The following is a 20,685-nucleotide window of genomic DNA, read 5'->3' as shown; positions in this document are numbered from 1 at the left end:
AATCAGGTCTGCCAAGTGCTGAGGTACGGGCTTGGGAGACTAAGATTTAGCTTCTATTTTTAAAAAATCTTGGCTTTACTCCCCTCCTCCCCCCCCCCCCCCCATACACACTGAATATGTATTTCCCTATCTGGACAGTTCATCAGTTGAATAGATCATCCCCAGATTTGACCTCTGGGCTGAAGCGGAGATATGGAGAGTGCATGAGTCATGCGCATATGCATGTAAGCGTTTTGGTGTAGCTTTGACACTGGCTTTCACAACTGAAATAGTTGAGACCATCTGTGACGGTGGGCAGTTGTGTCCTGACTGCAAGTCTGTGTGAGTAAGTGAGTGAGAGAAGCCTTCAACTTCCTGAAGGGAGGTTCCAAAGAGGCTGGAGAGAGGCTGTTCTCAGTAGTGACAGATGGCAGAACAAGGAACAATGGGCTCAAGTTGTGGTGGGAGAGGTCCAGGTTGGATATTAGGAAAAACTATTTCCCTAGGAGGGTGGGGAAGCCCTGGGATGGGTTACCTAGGGAAGTAGTGGAGTCTCCATCCCTAGAGGTGTTTAAGTCTCGGCTTGACAAAGCTCTGGCTGGGTTGATTTAGTTGGGATTGGACCTGCCTAGAACAGGGGGCTGGACTTGATGACCTTGTGAGGTCTCTTCCAGCTCTATGATTCTATGAGAGAAAATATGAATATGAGAATTCTTGGTTCTTACAGGCCTCGGTGCCGAAGGTTAAAATGGCTGTTCACTGCCCACTATTGCATGCCAAGTTGATAATGAAGAATGCTTTGATAAAAGATCTCTGACACAGCCTTGAAGAAAACCCTTGAGCTCCATTTTCTCCTCCTGTTTAGCCCTTTAGAGGAGGGCGCTATGGTAATCGTGCCAAATGCCGCAGTAGCCCGACTTTAAGTAGATGTTTTGGTCACTGGTTTTGTGGAGTTCTGCTGGGGAAGTAATTTGTTGATTTGAAGTGGCTTTGCTCTTTGGCTGTTTGCTTTGTGGGCGTCAGCTGGAGGGGCTTTCCCCTGTTGTATATCTGGCCTCCTTTGAAAGCAGTAGTCTGAAAGAGTGAGACTTCTGTTCTAGGGATGTATGCGACTAGTCAGTTATCCGATAAGCAAATGCTTATGAGAGAGTCAGCTCGACTAGTCCCCTCCCCCCACCTTGCTCCTGCTATCGGACAGAGGCAGCAAAGGTGGGGAGCAAGAGCCGGTGTTGGGGGGAGCTGGCTTAAAAGCCGGTTCCCCCTGTACCGTCTCCATGGGGGGGGGCAGGGGCGCAGTGGGGAATTGGCGGCGCTTCCGCCTTTGAAATGTAACGGGAGCGGGGCTCTTGTATATTTCGAAAGCCAAGCGTGTGGGGAGCACAGGGCCAGCAGGAACTCCTTGTGTCCGCTGCTGGCCCTGTGCTCCCCGCGGAACTTCCACCTTTGAAATGTTGGAAGAGTCGCTGGGGCTCTTGCCTCCAACTTTGGAATGTGCCCTTATCGACTCATCTAACAGTTGGTGCAAATTCCATCGACTATTCGATGAGTTGATTAATCTAAATTTCACATCCCTATTACGTGCAGTATTGCCAAAAATACGTGAGACGTTTGCAAACTAAGAGGGCCTCAGTCCTGAAGGGCTGGAGTCTCGCTAACTGGTCTCAGGGTTTTGATTCCTAGCCTTTCGCACCACGTAGGTGCTGTGCTTGTCACTGTCTGGATGCCTTGGGTGTAGCCTCAGACTGGCCACACAGACTCAGCCCTGACTGCTCCTTCACCTTCCCCTTTTTAAAAACAATTGTAAAACTTTACAAAGCAGCAACTTGGCTAAGACTCAGTGAATGTCCAGACATCTGGGCTGTGTCTACACTGGCCAGTTATTCCGGAAAATCAGCCGCTTTTCCGGAATAACTTGCCAGCTGTCTACACTGGCCGCTTGAATTTCCGGAAGAGCACTGACGATCTAATGTAAAATCATCAGTGCTTTTCCGGAAAAACTATGCTGCTCCCGTTCGGGCAAAAGTCTTTTTCCGGAAAACTGTTCCTGAAAAGGGCCAGTGTAGACAGCAGAGATTTCTTTTCCGCAAAAAAGCCCTGATCGCGAAAATGACGATCAGGGCTTTTTTGTGGAAAAGCACGTGTAGATTGGCACGGACACTTTTCCGTAAAAAGTGCTTTTGCAGAAAAGCATCCTGCCAATCTAGACGCGCTTTTCCCGAAAATACTTTTAACAGAAAACTTTTCCGTTAAAAGCATTTCCGGAAAATCATGCCAGTGTAGACGTAGCACTGGCGCGAGGCAGAGATTGATCTGAAAGGACAGGGAGGCCTCTGCCAGTGACATCCTGGGACAACAGCCCATGGAGGACTCCCATCCACCTTCTCTCTGCTGCCTCAGTGTTTGTGAAGTAGGAGGGGAAAGGTCTCCTTCGCCGTGCCTGCTTTTTAATCCTTCTCTCCGGTGTCCGTCTCTGCTGCTGCCTGGGAGTGCACGAACCAGCAGTACAAAACTGGCCTTGCTTCTGACCATGCCACTGCTGGGCACAGGAGTGAAACAGTAGTAGAGAAACCAACCAGAATTTTCTTAATGTCGTGGGCAGCTTGACAAAGAGGTGAGCACCAAATTATAGATGGCGTGGAGGAAAGGGCACCCAGTGACGATTCACTGGGGGCTGCAGGGGAGAGAGATTGGGTTCAAATATTTAGATTCTTCCCAGATTTTGGCTTATTTCCTCTTGCCCCACACCCGAGTGAGCATATAAGGGACGTACCCCCGTGAAAGGTCACACTTCCCTGACTAGGCTTGCCTGCACTCCTCATAGAGGTGTCCCGTATTTGATCCCCGCTTGCCTCCATGGCTCCCCGGAAAGGTGTCTCCTGGCTGTGTTGGCTTGGCTCTGTGCTGTCCTCCTAGCCCCAGGGCGTTCATAGACTCATAGACTTTAAGGTCAGAAGGGACCATTACGATCATCTAGTCTGACCCCCTGCACAGCGCAGGCCACAGAATCTCGCCCACCCCTCTTAGAATAATCCTCTCACCTAGATCTCAGATATTGAAGCCTTCAAATAGTTTGAAGACCCCAAGATGCAGAGAACCCTCCAGCTGTGATCTGTGCCCCATGCTACAGAGGAAGGCGAAAAACCTCCAGGGCCCCTGCCAATCTACCCTGGAGGAAAATTCCTTCCCGACCCCAAATATGGCGATCAGCTAAACCCTGAGCATGTGGGCAAGCCCTCCAACCTCCTTGTTGATTTCTCCCACTTCCTCCCGCCAGCCCTGCATCCCCCTTTGAGACTGGGATTGTTCCTTCCCTTGTTTGGATTTTTCTTCCCCTCCCCACCGTAGCCCTTCTCTGAGGAACGTGCCAGTGGGCACCCAGCACCTGAGCGCGATACGGCCCTGAGAATCATTCCTACCCGTTCGTACACAGAACCTCTCCTTCCCCCTGGGATGCAAACCCCTCTGGTTGTAGGAATCGGCTTGAACGGAGAGTGATTTGGGGAGCTGCAGTGAGCATGTCTAGCAAGGCTGGCTTGACCCACAGCCCTTGCCTCCTGTATATTGGAGAGTCCTTCTTGCTGTCTGGTGACAGACTCCCAAGTGCGAGCAGCTAGGACCACCACATTTGGCAGGCAGCTGCCTCCGATCAGAACTTAAAGCAGGGTCAGGGGTTGGGTGTGCCAGGACAGTGGGATGTGCCTGGAATGGGATTGCTTCTCTTACAACCATACAGAAGAGACCGGGCAGGTGAAAGCCCTTTAAGGAGGGTGATGGTGGTGGATTTTGCTGGCTGTTTCCCTTTGTCAGGGAGTGAGGGGAAAGTGCAGAGTTTGCTGCATTCCTCTCTGACTGGGGGACACAGGGAGCCAATGAACCTGGACCGGCTCCTGCCAGGTGACTTGCACCTCTCCCCAGCTGTGCCCGCTGGAGCTGCAGCGGCCATAGAGAGGCGCTTCTCACCTGGCCCCAAGCTGCTGTGGGGTGAGAGGGCTGAGGCGTCTCTCCCCAGGGCAGCCTGTACCCTGACCCCCTCCTCCCCAGCCCCACCCCAGAGCACTGACTAAAATGGAGCATGGACAATTTCATTTTATTTTCCCAAAAAACAAACATTAATTGAGTGAAGGGCCTGAGCAGCGCTGGGTAAATCCTCGAATGTGCACGCAAATGCAGAGGAGATGGGCTCAGAAGGAACGTAGTGCAATTAGGGTCCTAACTGACGTGCCTAACCCTTTCCATTCGGTCAGCCCGGATCCAAAGCCGAGTCCTCGTGGGAAACAGATCAGTGGAAGGTAAAATGGTGCCCTTGTAACACACCCCCACTCCAGTCCCTGCGCCAACGGGAGGGGAAGTTGTCAGCATTCTTGCTCAGAGTTTGTGACTTCTCCTTGCACTGGGAGGAAAGAGCAAGATTTCTGCAGAAACTTTCCTCTGCTTCTTGTCAGACGTGGTGCGGCGCCGGCTGGGCCGAGGGAGGCCGGAGGACGTCCGCCGCCAGGGCTGGACTACTTGGGAGGCAGCTGACGGGCTAGACTCACTCTTTCGCAATCTCTGTTTTGAGCACGTCCATGCCGAGTCAGCAAGGATTAAACATGGCCATGCATTGGCCCCTCTGAAAGGCATATGGGCGTAGTCCGGTTCCCTGAACACCCCGACACCCGTCCCATCGTTGGCACGGGCTGTGTTCCTGGCTTGCAACCTTAGGGTACCAAGAGTGGCCCAAGCCATGGAAATTGTGGCTTTCACAGTAAACTGGCTGGAGTACCGTTGGCGCTGTTCACGCTGGAGCTTGGAGCACTGCAGCGAAGATCCGCAGGGTACCTTGCTACTATTGCGGGGGGAGGGGGGAGGTTATGAATTCTTTAGGAGCACAGAGACGTAATGGGTCTGGGAAGCACGAGGGTTTTATAAATTCCTCAGGATGAAAGCGCTGCTTAGCCAAGGCCATTACTTCTGCAGGCTGCATTATTTATAATAAGATTAGGCTGCAGAAGCAAAGACAATATGGCAGGAGCGTGCAGAGATGAGGCTGGCCTAGCAAGAGACAGCCCCGCCCTCGGTTTAAAATCTAAATAGACAAGACGGACAGAGGGCGGGAGACAGGGAAATCTCGTAGCCCCAGTGAGAGACAGGGACCGCGTCCTGTCCCAGCTTACCTAGGGAGAGGTCCGATGCAGGGGTTGACTCTCGATAGGCAGGGTCCTGATCCAGAGCCCTTGTAAAGGTCTGTGGACCCCCCCAAGAGTCAGTCCGTACTCCAGCTGTGGCTTGCCAGGAGGTATGTGCACCCCCAACATGTGAGAGTCCCCAGTGTAAAGACGAATGGGGAGAGAGAGAGAGAGAGTGTGTGTGTGTGTGTGTGTGTGTGTGTGTGTGTGTGTGTGTGTGTGTGTGTGTGTGTGTGTGTGTTTACATCCAACCCTTCTTTCAATAGCAAGGGAGAAGTAGAACTCGGCACGAGGGTCGGTTCTCCTTTTTTTACAAAGGAAATTCCCAGCCGGAGCGCTTGCGGGGTGGACGTTGTACCTTGATGATCTGAGCTGGCGGCGTTGTTAGCAGTCGGTTGTGTGGGGTGTTAAATTTGCTGCAGCCAGTGCAGTGCCCGGGCTTTCACTTCCTAGCTCTCCCAGGCTGGAAACGTTTCGGTTCCAGTGCTCTCGTGTCTGGGCCTCACACCAGTGTTTGGGGGAGACTTTTACCTGTGTCCCTGGCTACACATGCCCGTGAAAGGGAGACTGGAGGCCGGACGCTCTCCACTTTTCTATAAAGGGCCAGAGAGCTGAGCGTTTCGCTGCCACGCCCAGTTCATACAAAACCCCGCTCGCTGTAGGACAGGCTATTAACCTTCCCAGTGTTGGTTGGAGCATCTGCTCCGTGTACAGAGAACTGTTCTCCATTCTGAGCGCACAGTTCATAGCCCCTTTCCTCCACACCGGCAGACGGAGCGGTACGAAAATCCAGCCGTGTCTGGGCTGAGACACCGGGCCTGTGTCTGACCCAGGCCGCATTTGCATAGGGGGGGAAACTGCGCTTCAGACAAGGAAGGTAGCAGGTCCCCAGCTGGCATCTGTAGCCAGCACAAGTGAGTGGGGCTTGTTTTAAGCTTGCGACAGCAATTTTTTTTTAAGGCATGTGACTGGAGTGAGGGGAAGGCGGGTGGAGAGTTTGGCGCCCGTGACTTGTAGGGAAGTGGGAGGATACAAAGGCAGGGAGCCAGGCAGTCAGTGACTCCATTTCTGCTCAAGCAGCAGGCCCTTTATGAGGAGGGGGACGCGGACCGAGCCAGCGCCTCTCCTCACGGCAGCCCCTCTGCACCGCTGAGTTCTCCCAGGGGTGCAGTGAGTACAGTAGGCTGTCGGAGTCACTCACCAGTCAGTCCCGTGCGCCTTTGGGAAGAACACGATTCGAGCGCAGCAGCAACCCAGCCAGAGCCCCAGTCCAGTCCAGCGCTGCATGTAAACGACGACAAAGGGAAACTGTCGTTTTTCTTCAGCACAGGAGAGAGCCAGAGCAGCAGTAAGACAGTGTTCAGTTGCAAGCGCCTGTCAGAACAGCCTCCCTCCCTTCCGCTAGCCACGGAAGGCGGCGCTCCAAAACCGTGGCACTTGGCAATGCTCCGACTGAAGCACAGTTCCCTGCCAGTCATGTTTGCGGGGCGCGGGGATGAGCGAGGGGTGCCGGAGAACCGCTGCTGTCAGGGAGCTGGGGAGTTTGGGACGAGCAGAGCCCCAAGAGCGAGGAAGGTGGGCCAAGGGGTCGCTTTGCCCCTCTGCTGCACTGTCCTCTCTGCACGGCGCTCTCCATGAAAATTCACCCCTGGGATCCTGTGGGGGAATAGGGCTGCCTGGCGGCCAGTCCTCTTCCACGCTGCTTCTAGCAGTACCCAGGAGGCAGGTTCCGGAACGAATAAAAGGCAGGGCCAGAGCTCAGACACAGCGTGGACACCTCTCATCATCCAATAACCCTAATTACAGGAGAATCCCCTTTATCTGGGTCTCCTTTATCCGGCTCTCCATATTAACCACACACACAGGATCTGTTCAAAGCATTCAAACATCCCCCCATCCCCCTTCTTCATTCACAGCACACACCAACCGTTGCTGCTCGTCTAGTGAGCAGTACCTGTTTTTAAAAATGCAGAAATGGTAAACTCAGGCAGCTCACAAATAGCGCAGTGTTGTTGCAAGTTAACACGATCATTTCTGCATTTTTAAATCCTGGTGCACTTGACTAGAAGTAATGGTTTGCGTAAGCTGTCAGTAAAGGACAGTGTTTAATACCGTTCCAGGAGAGGTGGACTAGTTTAAAAGCAACTCTACATCTTAAAGAAATGGATAGAAGGTTCTTTGTCCATTCTCCAAGTTATCCACGTTTCTGAAGATCTGGTCCCGGTGCTTGTTAGATCAGATAAATGGGGGTCTGCTGCGTTGGGTTTTGAAGGTTTTTTTGTGTTGACCCCTAGCAGAGAACAGGGGAAGTGACAAATGTCCCTGAAGTGGATTCTGCTCCAAGGCTTATCCCCAGCTCGGAGTGAAAGTGGTGCATTTTGGGTGGGTTGCATCCAGGCAACCACTTAATTCAGTGGTTCCCCAAACTTACACCACTGACTCTATACCTCGACCAGAATAGCGGATTGCAGTGCCTCTTACAACAGAGCTGCAGCAGTAAAAAGATGTAAGCATCTCGTTTTTGCCTGAGAGATTGCTCTCCACTTTTCATGAATATCAGAACTTGTCTTTCAAAATACAAAAGGGGAAATTAAAAAAAGAAACTGCAGCTATTGCAAAATCCTTGTGAGGAGGTTTGAAACCCCTGCAGATTTGCTAATATGCTGTATCCAGCCGTGCCGATGGCTAAACGCACTACCTTTCTTTGATTGCAGTTCCATAAATTCTTCATTGACAGTAGGAGAGTGAGCTGTGTAGCTAGAGGATACAAGGCTATGGCCCCTCCTTCCCCCAGTCCAGATTAAAACCAGGAAAAGTTTTAGGATAGTGGCAGTTTTATGATAAATCACGGCAGGGGTGAGCGCTTCTGCTGGATGTATTCATTTCTAATACATTCATTGTGACATTTGGCGATCAAATGCTGAACAGTATATTATTATTTCTAAAGCAAGGATCTGGAGCGACCAAACCCCTAGCCCTGTTCAGGGACCCATGAGAGAAGTAAGTGTGTGTGTGTTTTGCTGCTTTCTACTACAATGGAGGAGTTTTTTCTGTGCTTAACTAGCTCAATAGTGACACAGTGCCCCCATATTTATTATGCAAATATGTTGTATATGAATATGCATAACGCGAATGTGCTTTATGCAAAACGTGGCATGTAACCTCTCGTTGAAAAGCTTGTGATCAGCTGAATGTGTATAATCTATTTGTGTGCTTGTATCCTCCTCGTATTCCAGTTAGAAATGTGAGGTGAAGATCTGTTTATGAATCAAGACGGTTAGTGAAAGCTGTTAATGGTACTTCAGGATCTTAATGGCCTGGAACTCAAGACAATGATTTGTGAATTGTCTTTGTTTTTCTTGTAAACTTAAACTGTGGGGTCCATGCCACCTGGTGCTGGAAAACCATCTTGAACTTGGTATTTTTACGCAGGGTTGGGGGGATGGGACACAGTCTTCCCGCCTTGGTGACATTCCATTATCATTAGACAATCTTTCTATTAAGCGGCCACCGTTCTTGTCTGTCTGTCATGAGATTTTCAACTTGCTGCTCCTGCGCATGCGACCGCCCCCGCCAGCTCCTGCAGGAGTGCTCTGCCGCCTGGCTCAGTGCCATGCCGTGCCACGCGGCTCCACGTATGCTCTGCCACCGCCTCTTGCCACACCCCCCCCCCCCGCCAGCGGCCTGACCGTGCGTGAGCCTTGGCTCGTGGAGGAGGGGAGCTGGCTGCATTCCATTCTGCCATAGGTGTGCCCCATCCCATAATACTCCTGCCCCCCGGGGGAGACCCACATGGCCGCCACCTGCTGTCCCACCAGCCCAGTGCTCTCCCCCAGCCGGCAATTCTCCCCAGCCTGTCCCGAGCATCCCCTGCTCTCCCTCCCCTTCCCATGTAACCCCCCACCACTCTGCCTGCTCGTCACTCCCCCCCCATATAACTCCCTGTCATGTAACCCCCGGGCACAGCCCTTCCTCCCCGGGCACAGCCCGTGCTTAGCTCCCCACCCTAAATTTGCAAATACATTTAAAAATACTATTGTAAGGCGCCGAAGAACTAACGAAGAAGCGGTGATGAAGAACTAGCCATTTCATTTTCGAGGCCCTTCCGCTCACCTCCGCTGTGGAGGTGTCAGCCCTGACTTGCTGCCAGCTTGGATCACCCCTTTCCAATATTCCAACAAACCGCTCCCCCCTACCCTCATCTATCAAGGGGGGGCGGGGTGCTGATGTACACGGTCAGCGGGCGGGGCTGTGCATGTCACCGCCCCCCTCTTCTCCTCCCCCGTCGGGGCCCAGCTGAGTGGCGCAGAGCGCCACGGCGGACGGGGGGGGCGGGGTACTGACGTACACGGTCAGGGGTGGGGCCGTGTACGTCAGCATTACAGACCCACAGACATTGGGCTACTATCTATATTTATTTTAAGGAGTGAGAAGCAAAGAATGATCTACTCTGAGAGGAAACTTGGAAGCACCTCTACGGAAAGGGGTGAAGATGAGGAGTTGGACCCAGGTCAGAAACATCAGCTCTGGTCTGAAACTGACTTCACCTGGAATGAGGAGTAGGCTGCAAAATCCTGATTTGTAGCAATTTCTTAGTGATGAGGTTTAGCTGGCGTGTTATTTTAGCTTAGTAATTTTCTTTGATCTGTCTGTCATCACTTGCAACTACTTAAACCCTAATTTTCAGGGCTTGACAAATGATTCAATCTACTCACCTGTGGCAAGTAGAGTTGAAGCTGGCGGGGCCGCGCATGCGAAGCGTGCACTTCCGCGCGGCTAGCAAGCAGGGCTCACCGCCGCTTGGCAAGCCCTGCTAATTTTTATACTTAATAAAATCACTTTGGTTTACTATCAAACCCAGTGTAAGTAATTGTTGGGTGTGGGGAACCAGCTGTACTTCATTTAAAAAAAAAAAAAAAGCAAACTCCTTGAGCTTTTGCTCTGTACAAGTTGTATACAGAGTAAGGCTGATTTATTTGGGGGGGGGGGGGGTTGGTCCTATTTAGGGCTGTGCTGTGCAGCCCCAGACCTGAGCTGCTGTCGGTATCTGTATCACTCTCCAGGAAGGGTTACGCCAACTCTGTGCCTTGGCTGGGGGTGGCCAAAGCTGGCCCAGTAGGACAGGACGGTGGGGCACCCCACAAGGCAGGGAGGCGGGCTCAGAGGTATGATTAGCCCATCAGCTGACAGTCTGCAGGGATCTTTGTGATCAAACCCTCACAAGTGGGGTGTAAAATCTTTCTCCAAGAGATCCCGCTTCCTGACTCCTTGGTCATTCGTTCCAGTTAAATTGGTGCTAATGAAAACAACGTGGTTTTAATCAGTCGGGACAGACTCCTTTCCCCGTCAGTTGTTTAGGTCCCCCTTGTTTGTTACTCATGGGGTGTTGTTGCCATTAATTCTCCATAGAGCCTTGAGGGAAATAAGACTTAGAATTCAAGGCAGAACATAAGGAGCAAACCAGCAGTATCTGTTGACTGGCTTACGGCCTTAAGAGGCAGAACAGGCTGTAAACACACTTTGAGATGTGCAGTGGCGACAGGAAGCTTGGGAGATGTACCCCAGACCCTTCATTTTCTGGGGGTTTCTGCCTTTGGGGAAGCGTGTGGGATTATGAATTAAGGAATCTGGAGAACTCATTGGAGCAGGATTGGGCTGCAGAGATTAAACACCAGGACAGGGGTCTCATGGCTGAACGGTGCCATTTTCTGATGGCCTGTATATAAAGAGTGGGTGTTTCAGGCCAGTCCCAGGGGAGTCAGACATGGTATTAGCTCACTAGGCTAAAGACTGCATGAGCCAGGGACTCCGTGCTTCAGGCATGGAGCAATGGCTCTGCCTCGGCAGCCGACACAGGGGTGCGTGTGCTCCTGCTGCTTGTGCTGAGCCAGTTCCATGGGCAGCAGCCTCCGTCCTTCTAGCTTGTCAGGTCAGCACTAAAAAAATAAACTGCCGCTCTGGGGCACGGTGTCTCTGCAGCCTCATCCGGCGAGAGCTCAGGAGCCAGGCAAGCTCAGAGACGTGATGAGAAGAGAGACTGTCCGTCCCCTGGAGGGGCAATGGGGGAAGGCTGAGAGAAACGAGCAGCAGTAAAGAGAGCGCCCCAGAGCCAGGACAAGCAGCAGGGAGGGAATGGGGCGGGGGGGTCCGCATTGGTTGGTCCGTCCTGCTGCAGGCAGGACTCGCACATGGGCCACACCGTTCTACTCCTCAGTCTAATCCTCCCTTTAGAAAAAGAAGTGGCTAGCACTGACGGTTGCGAAGAAAACCTTGGGCCCCTCCTGTCTTCCTGAGTCTGCAGCCAGCCTGAAACCACCGTTCTGAGCGGGGATGGCGGGTGAAGGAGAACGGGGGGCGCTGGGGACGGCATAACGCTGGAATACAGTTCTGCTCATTCAGTGCCCCACTTGTAACCCTACTTGTAAGCTGGTGGGCCTGTCCAAGCAGCTGAGACAATGCTTGGCGCTCCCCTTCCCTTCCTCAGAGCTTGGGACAGAATCCGAGAACACGAGAGCTGGACGGGACCTCAAGAGGCATCGAGTCCAGTCCCCTGCCCTCACGGCAGGACCAAGCACCGCCTAGACCATCCCTGATAGATGTCTGTCCAACCTGCTCTTAGAAACACAGATCAAGACCAAACCAACCCTACAGGTGCTTAGCCCTTCCCCCTAGTTTCCCCAGCACTCCTCGCTAGCACGTCTCTCCAACCAGGCCTTCCTGCCTGATGGGCACAGCCCCGCCCCCAGGCTCTCCTAAGAGGCAGGACATCTTGTATGCAAATTCCTGTAGGGCATATGATGCGAAACTGGCCCATGGACCACAGCTGTAGCTCTCAGGTTGAAAGGGTCCCAGGCACGCCCTGGTGCAGTGCATGGCTACACTTGCCAGTTGAACCATGTAAATCCAGCTGCTGCGGAATTAAGGAGGTGGAGGTGTAGACTTTACCCTCTGTGCGGCAGTGGGCAGAAACGGTCCCCTCCACTCTTTCTCCAGACCAGCAGGAGGTGCTAGTGCTCTAAAGAGCGTGCACAGGGCCAGTGAGTGTAGGGCTTGGGCCTTTGGGCTCAGTGAAGGAGCCGTGGTGAAGAGGGGTCCGTGCCCTGCCCTGCCTGTGGCTGTAAAGGTGGTGGCCGTATCACAAGGTCCCTAATGTAATGGAAATAAAGAATCCACAGGTCTCTGGTGTAGCGCCAAAGGCCCCATCCACCCTGCAGTCCAAAAAACCAGTCAGAGCAAATGCTCTAACCCTTCTCCCTGCTTTGGCTTGCTCAGTTTCAGGGGCCCAACTTAAGATCAGCCAGAACTGACTGTCAGGGGTGTCCAGTGCCTGCAGTTCCCATAGTCACCTGGCGTTTTGGCTGACGAGCCCCTCGCCTTGGCATCCAGGCTCCGTGGCTGCTTTTCAGTCTTGGCCTAACATCCGCATTCTATCAAGGGAAAGGTGGGTGCTTGTCAGCCAGTGGTCAGGACAGTGCGTGGTATGTGTGTGTGTGCGTGCGTGTGTTATACACCCAAGTCTTCAACTGCTAGGATCGAGAGCCCTTCGCAGAGGGCAGCCCAGAGAAAGCTGACAGATGCCCCAAGGAGTCTATCCCGTGGAGGCAACAGGACCCAAACGCCCAGCTCTCCCTCACTGTGTCTGCCCTATGACCGGCTAGAGTTCTTTTAAATAGTGCTTGGTTCTGTGACAGCAACTGAAGGAGTCAGGTTAAAGCTTAACCAGTTACAGGTTTATTAAAGAACCTTATAAATCATATGGTTACAATGGCTATTGCTCTATTTCTTAACTGCTAGCAAATCTAGATCTTAAAAATGGTTACAAAGATGTGTACACTTAAGACAAAGGACACATCCACATACAATTTTTACCCCCTTCTGTGCCTCTCGATTCCACCGTATCAGGCCAGGGCCGGTCCCTTAATTCCTAGGAAAGACGAATACGAAGTGGGTGTCCCCGTGGAACCTCGGGAGGCCAATCACCTAACCCAACCAGCAGATAGATGGTAGATTGATGCTCAGAATAAGTGTGCTGCTGGGCCCATCTTTATAGCCATAGGGGCCCGTATCCTCTTTCTTATCTAAGATGCCAAATTGTGTTGGTCCGTCTTTGTGATGCCAGTTCTTACAAGGGAGTTGTGAATTTAATTTACACTTGTGAGAGAGAGAACTAAATTGGGAGTACTGGGCAATTCCTCCCCCCGCGGACGAGTGTGTGTGATCGTATCAATATGGGTTTCAGTCAAGGGCCCTCCTCGGCAGCCTCTTGGTCAGCTATTAGCTCGATCACCCTCATATCTCTGCTTACAGTTGTCCAGAGTCACTGTGAGCCAGCATATCCGGGCCTCCTGTCAAGGCTTCAAAGACTGTGCTGCTTTTACTGCTCTGTGTGCCCTGTATGCTCCAGGCAAGCAAGCTGGATGTTACGGGGGGGTTTCTGTCTGGCTACAGTGCTGTCTGCCACCAGCCAGAGCTCAGCTGGGCCAGGGAATACTAATGGTATGGATCCCTCCCTGCCATACGCTCTCCATGCCGCTCTGCTGGGCTGGTCATTTCTTACCCACTGTGCCCTGGACTGGAAAACCCATTTGTCACGGGGGCGTGTAGATACTTTGTAAGTGGGCGGGGCCGCAGTCGTAAATTTCAGTGGAATGTAAGTTTTCATTTAAATAAAAAAAATCTAGGCCCAGGAAACCTTCTGACTAGGGATGTTAAATTGAGATTAATTAACTAATCAACTAACTGGTGGGATTTCTGTAACAAGAGCCCTACCGGGCTACAGTTCAAAAGTGGAAGCCCTGCCCTTGTGCCTGTCAGAGAAGCAGCAAAGCAGCATCACCAGTCGGTATGTGTCTTACATCCCTGCTGCCAACGGTGGCCTAGAGCCATAAATCTAGACACATTCAGACTGGTGATACGTTTTTTAGCAGGGAGGGTAGATTTTTACCACTGAGGGTAACTAATCATTGGACCAATTATCAGGGTTTGCAAGGGGTTGAAATGGAGCTGGGCTGTTCTAGAAGATAGCCGTGAATCCGGGAGTGTCGAGGGGCCTGTGTTCTGCAGGAGCTCAGAGGGGGAGACTGCAGGGCATTAGAATCGGTGATGTCTTTGAGTCTGTCAAGAGAAGGCTGCAGAGGGGACTGTGCTGCTTGCTCCTTGTAGCTGTGACAAGAACAGTCCATTTCAGTGCGACTGTTCAGGATCTAGGGACAACATTGGTGCTGCCAGAAATCCACGTCAATTTCGTGCTGTGGCATGAACTCTAGGCTGAGTCAGGCTAGGATGGGAGTTACTCAAGGGGAAGTAGAATCTAAAAGGGGAGGGAGCTGGGGGCAGAAGAGAATAACTTGTCCCTTCTCTCCACTCCTTGCAACAGGTCAGAGTTGGGGGCGTAGCAGCCCCGTCCCTTCCTCACAGCAGCCAGGAAGCTTTAGCGGGAGCGGAAGAGACAGCTGCTTCCAATAGCTAAATGGGCCAGAAGTTCCAATTGATCAGGACACCCGCTGATATGAAAGACGGAGTCCCCAGCCATGCTGGAGGCTAGAAGGGAAGCGGCAAAGATGGGGGGGGGAGGATCTGTACCCCCTGACGCTGCCCCCGATGGGTCAGTCACACTTACGCTTCACATATCTCTCTGGCTGGCAGGGAGACCTTTCCAAGCCCTGCACTGGTTCTCCGGGGATTGGCGTGAGAGCTTCCTAGGCTCATCCGGGTAACTTGGCTTAAACCCGTTGGTCTGTCTGGACAGTCCCAGTGGCTAGAGCAGATCTTCCCTAGAATGCTGACAAGCTGCACTGGGTCAGAAGAGATGGACTGAGAAGGTTAGTGGGGGGAGAAATCAGACCGTGCTCCCTGTGAGCGCTGTGTACAAGCGAGTGGCTCGGGGAGGGTCGGTGATGATGTATCTGCCTTCTGATGGAGACAAGTGCCCTGGGAGAGACAAAGAAAGCCTTACTTTTGTAGTCTCCACCCCTTAGGGCAGCTTGCAGCCCATCTTACGCACTTGGTGGTGGCCAACAAAAGTAACACTGATGCCAGGCTTATTAATGGCCTTTGTTTGGGAGGGGAGTGACTTCATGGGAGTTTTCAAGGCAGCTAATTTGAGTTGCAGGGCTATCTCCTTCAGGGTGTAGCAGCTTAATTCACCCATTTAGTCAGCAAACAGGAACCCTGGACTTTAAACTGTGCATTTTAATCTTTTTACATTGTTTTCCTAAAGAATTGTCTATTCTTTAGGAAAACAGCCACTAAAACATGTCAATTGGGAATTAAGTGGCGCCTTTACATTAAGTTTGGTGCTTCTTTTTGCTAACCAGGTGATATGTTCTATCTGTTGAACTTAAGGCTACATCTAGACTGCAGGCTTCTTTTAGAAGAAGCTTTTCCGGAAGAGATCATCTGAAAAAACTTCTTCCGAAAGAGAGCGTCCACACTGCCAAAACGCATCGAAAAAGCAATCTGTTTTTCCGAAAGAGTGTCCGCACTGAATGGACGCTCTCTCGCATTTCAGCTGTGATTACTGTGAACGGGATGGCTACCATTGCACCTGTGCTTTTTCCTCTTCTTTCGAAAGAACTCCCTCTTCCCTGTCCACACACATATTTTTCCAAAAGAGCTCTTTCGCAAAAAGGCTTCTTCCTTGTAGAAAGAGGTTTACCAATGTTGGAAAACCCCTCCGTTCTTACGATTTTTTTCGAAAGACCACGATTGCAGTGTGGTTGTAAGTGAAGTTTTTTCGGAAAAATGGTTGTTTTTCTGAAACAACTGTAGTGTAGACATAGGCTGAGTGAATTGCTCAGCTTAGCATATATTTATTCATAGTCTTAATTTTTACATTTTTATGTTGGAAATTAGTGGATAGTGCATTTATTATTTAGTAGATGCTTAAATATGTATTCATGGTTTGCATCGAGCACTACTTGGATGGAAATTAGAGTTCAATTGAAAATGCAGAAGACTAAATTGTTTTCATTAGTTCAGTAAAGCTACCCTAAATGTGCTGTCTGAATTAAAAACATTTATCAAAACATGTTTTGTATTTAAAATGACTGATTTGTTAAACTAAGTATTAGTGAACTGAACTGATAATTTCTGGTCATTGCATCTTTCCACCTTAGAACTAGTAGAGCTCATCCTCTCACACCTCATTTTATTCTTAGATCAGAAACTCTTTCCTGCTTTCAGCTCTTATCTGGTTTCTTTCTTAACATTGAGCCAACCTGCCATTAGACTGAACTAGCTGAATAAAGAGAAATGAAGAATATATTGCCTCTGTGTCTGCAGAAGAGGTCGCTGCTGTCTAAAGCGCATTTAGCACATCAGCAAATTTTGGTTTCAGAGACTTACCCAGGGACTGTCACTAATTGAGTGGTTTGACTTCCTTTAAAACTAAAGGAGCAAACACTGCTGGCATGATGTTTTTTATTTAATTTAAAGTATTTGAGTAGATTGTAATAAGTTTCGGACTGAGCTTATAGTTGTTTCAATTTTTTTTTCAAAAGTAAATCTACTAGCTTTTTTTAAATAAATATTTTTTTAATTCACCCTGCAACTCCCTGTGATGAGTTAGCTCAGCACAACATAAGCCAGAAACGTCTGATTCTCTGTTTTGCTAGAAACATAACAAGCAGGCATGATTCAGTGATAGGAAGATCTCAAATTTTTGTAGACACTTTCAACCCAGGTGGAGTCTCAAAGCCAGGAGTTAGATTGGAGAAAATCGATGAGGGCATACTCCCAACACTTCCCCCTCTTACCAAAATCAGTCGTCATTCACTGTAGATCAGATTATAAAGATCTGCACTTCTCCTTTCTGTAGTAAAACAGCCTAATGGTGGTTGTGTTTGAATAGTCTTCCCTAGACTTCAGAGTTAATAGCTCACTGTGCTGGAGCACTGTGTCCAATTGTGGGGGGGTTGGGGGGTGCTTTAGGAAAGATGTGGACAAATTGGAGAGAGTCTAGAGACGACAGAAAAATACTAAAGGCTTTAGAAACCCTGACTTGGGAGGAAAGGTTAAAAAAAAGGCGTATTTAATCTTGAGAGAAGCAAAATTGAAGGAGGACTGGTTTACAAATATGCAACGGGCTGTTACAAAGTGGACTGTGATGGATTGTTCCTTGAAGGTAGGACAAGTAGTAATACATTGCCTGCATCCAGGGGGATTGAGGTTCGACAGAAGAGAAAACTTCTGGTTTTAAGGGGAGCTGAGCTCTGGACCAGGCGTCCAAGGGAGACTGTGGAATCCTAGTCACTGGAGGATTTTAAGAACAGGTTGGGAACTGGGTGAGGTTTGCAAGTCCACGGGGCTAGACTTGATGTCCTCCCAAGGTTCTCCCCCAGCTAGGATTTGCGACCGGCTCCTGTTACGTCTCGTTCTGCCTCTGTCTGTCCAGTTTCATCCTGGCAAGCCCAGAGGCTCCGTGCTGGGCTGAGGGTCTGCAGGCTGACCCGGTGTGTTTGTTCCTTGCAGTCGGGGCAGTTCAACGAAGACATGATCCCGACGGTGGGCTTCAACATGAGGAAGATCACCAAGGGGAACGTCACCATAAAGGTACGGCTGCAGCAGCTCCAGGAGATGGGGCAGTGACGATGTAGAGATTTGCAAGCTCTTGTGCAGCAGGTTCTTGGGGTGCAAATGAGGGATGTGAATGAGTAGTCAGCTAGTCGATTAGCCAATAAGCCTAGGCCAGGTCTGGCCCCGGGCTCTACGTGGTGCTTCCACTTTGAAGTCCCCCCTCCTTTGCTCTCTCCCCGCCCTGCGGGGACAGAAGCAGCAAAGGGGCAGCGGGGGAGCGACGAGTCACAAGTATAAGACCACGAGAGCAGCCAGACTGGGTCAGACCAACGGTCCATCCAGCCCAGCGTCCTGTCTGCCGACAGCGGCCAATGGCAGGTGCCCCAGAGGGAGGGAACACAACAGGGAATCATCCCGTGATCTCTCCTCTGTCGCCCATTTCCAGACAAACAGGCTGGGGCTAATAGCCAGGGCTCGACAGATACGCTTAGGCGGGTTGATTTCAGCCGGTCGCCCCGTTCACCGGCGGTCCGCTCATGAGCAGTGCGGCGCCGGCAATCGTCGAGCCCTGCTAATAGACAGGATGGACCTAAACGCCACGAATCTATCTAGCTCCTGTTTGAACCCTGTTAAAGTTGTAGCCTTCACCGCATCCTCTGGCAAGCATTTGCTTATCGGATAGTCGATCAGTCCTTCCCATCCCGTGTCTGTCCAGGGTCTGGAAGCCCTATAGCTAAGCATGGGGTAAAGGCACAGCTCATAGCGCCTGCCTGTCAGTGTGAGTCCTAAATCTGTGGCCAGAAGAAGGGAGGGTCGCTGGTTGCTCCGGAGATCAGGGTGGCGCGGTGGGAATGTTGGGTTTTCTGCTTGGCTGGGGGGCTGCAGCGTAGGCTTTTGTAAGGCAGGCAGTCTGTCAGGCTGGGCGTGTGGGGACAATGCAGGAGAGACAGGAGCCAGGTGGCTGGGTGGGAGATCTGACTCTGCCTCTCTTCCCCCCAGCTCTGGGACATCGGCGGCCAGCCTCGTTTCCGCAGCATGTGGGAGCGCTACTGCCGCGGAGTCAGCGCCATAGTGTAAGTACCCCCAGCTGTGTGCTCCAGCGCAGGCGTTCCAGGGCGGCCGAGCGCCGGCGCTCCGGTAGCACAGCCTGGGAACGCACGAGAGGCTGTGCTCTCTGGCGGCCTCCTGGCTGGGGGCTGGCAGGATCTGTGGGGCTGGGTCCCCGAGAGGACAGATTGAGCAACATGCTAATCCTAGGGGTTCTTGGCTGGGAGCCGGGCACCTGGCCCTGAGCTACACTCCCCAGCGGCTTGCTCAGGACAGCCGGAGTCCAGCTGGGCTTTGGGTGCCTGGTGTCCGGTGGTCCCTGGGGCTCCTTCTGGAGTCCTGTGAATGTCTCTGCTCAGTGCAGGGATCCCAGTCTCCGGGTGACTCCCCAGTCACCCCCACCCACCACAGCCTGGGGCCCTAGGTAGCAGGCTACTGCTGGGCTCCATGTTGCCCCAAATAACAGGCCTCTTCTGGCCACCGCAGGCTCTGGTGCTCCTGGCTGACGAGCTGTTGCCTTTGCTGCTGCCTCTGTCCCCTGCTGGTGGGGGGCTATTCGCTCGTTGGAGGGGGGTCCAATAGCCTTGGGTGGCTCAGCTCGTTCTGAAGAGCGGTCCTCAGGGCCGGCCGTAGGCAGCTGCTCTTCCTTCCAAGGCCTGTGACGCACCCAGGCAAACCCTGTATTGACGAGACGCAGCAGCCTTAGTTGTGCGAGTTCCCTTGGCTGGAGTCTGCGCCTCCGTTGTGTTCCTGGGGCGCGGGCTGCCTGGTGGGAACTGCCCAGACGGTTCGTCCAGGCAGGGACAGAGACTTTCCATCATCTCCGTTGTGCCAGAGGCGCCTCTGATTCCTGCGTGTCCGGCCTCGGAGACGCAGCAGGGTCTGACTCACGAAGGTAGTACTCTAAAAATGCGGTGCAGGTGCCCAATCATCTCAGCACAGATGCATGCGAACTGTACACCAGCACGCTGCAGACACGAGTTCCTCCCAGGCGGTAACACACACAGCGGAGAACCTCCGTCCACGTAAACGGAAAGAGGGGGAATCAATTCACTGACTGCTAGGCCAGCAAGTATACGCCCGTCTCCAGTCCCCTGATCTCCCCAGGTTCGAGATCCTCAGTGGGCAGATGCTTGGAGAAGTTTGGCATGAGCTGTGGTGTCTGAAGTGTGCTGATGACATTCAGCTCCATCTCCTTTCATCAGACAGAAGAGATGCCTTGTTCCTCCGCTGTGTGCCCGTGCCTGGGGCCTGGGAGAAAGCCACAGCTTAGCTGATTGAAACTGAGTCCCGAGAAGGCAGCGTTGACCCTGACTGCAAAGCAACTCGGGGTCTGAGGACACGTATCTGCATCCACTGAGCGTGTCTTGTTAGTTGTTTGGCTGGCAGTCTCCAGATCGAACCGGACACGGCTCTCCAGTGGCCTCGGCCTGCCTGGCGCTATGCCATTCCCCCTCTGCTAGGCCCTCCACCTGGCGGCAGCTCCTTGCTACCCTTAGGCGGGCTCGGTGCAAGAGGCGCTGTCTGGAATTCCCATTGAAAACCACTCAGCCCTCGCTCCTGCACTCTATTCCCAGTTTGTCCCGTTTTCCCAGATACATGGCAATGGGGTGAGCTCTGTAGCAGGCTCTCCCTCTGGGGATATGGCTGGGCCCAGCCTGGCCACATTTAGAACTTGGTAGCTCTCGTTTCTCTGGCCGGGTCTACGCTGTACGCCGCTCCAGCTCCGCAAAATACGTAGCTGGAGTCCGCTTCCCTTCCTTTAAGCCGAGCTTGGCGCCGTCTTCACAGCGGGAGGTCGACGGGAGCGAACGTTCCTGCTGGCTTCCCTTACGCCTCACGACTGTGAGGAATACCGGTGCTACCCTCAGCCTTCGATTTAGTAGGTCTTGCCTAGACCGGCTAAATCGAATGCCGGAAGATGGATCTCCAGTGCGGTAAGTACAGGCGTGGCCTCTGTCTCCTGGCGGTAGGCTCT

The 20,685-nt window shown here is 52.1% G+C and overlaps 1 protein-coding gene across 1 annotated transcript in view; it reads left to right on the top strand.

Annotated features, from left to right (window-relative positions):
• The window catches only part of ARL8A (ARF like GTPase 8A), a 40,636-nt gene that overhangs the window by 13,245 nt on the left and 6,706 nt on the right, over positions 1-20,685 (top strand). The window contains exons 2-3 of the mRNA XM_075910233.2: positions 17,616-17,696; positions 18,660-18,733. Of these exons, the coding sequence (XP_075766348.1) occupies positions 17,616-17,696; positions 18,660-18,733 (155 nt within the window). The remainder of the gene's footprint in view (positions 1-17,615; positions 17,697-18,659; positions 18,734-20,685) is intronic.

Source organism: Pelodiscus sinensis, chromosome 27 (assembly GCF_052426305.1).
Source record: "Pelodiscus sinensis isolate ZL-2025 chromosome 27, ASM5242630v1, whole genome shotgun sequence".
Classification (NCBI taxonomy): domain Eukaryota; kingdom Metazoa; phylum Chordata; order Testudines; family Trionychidae; genus Pelodiscus; species Pelodiscus sinensis.
This window is presented reverse-complemented; position numbering and strand designations above follow the sequence as displayed.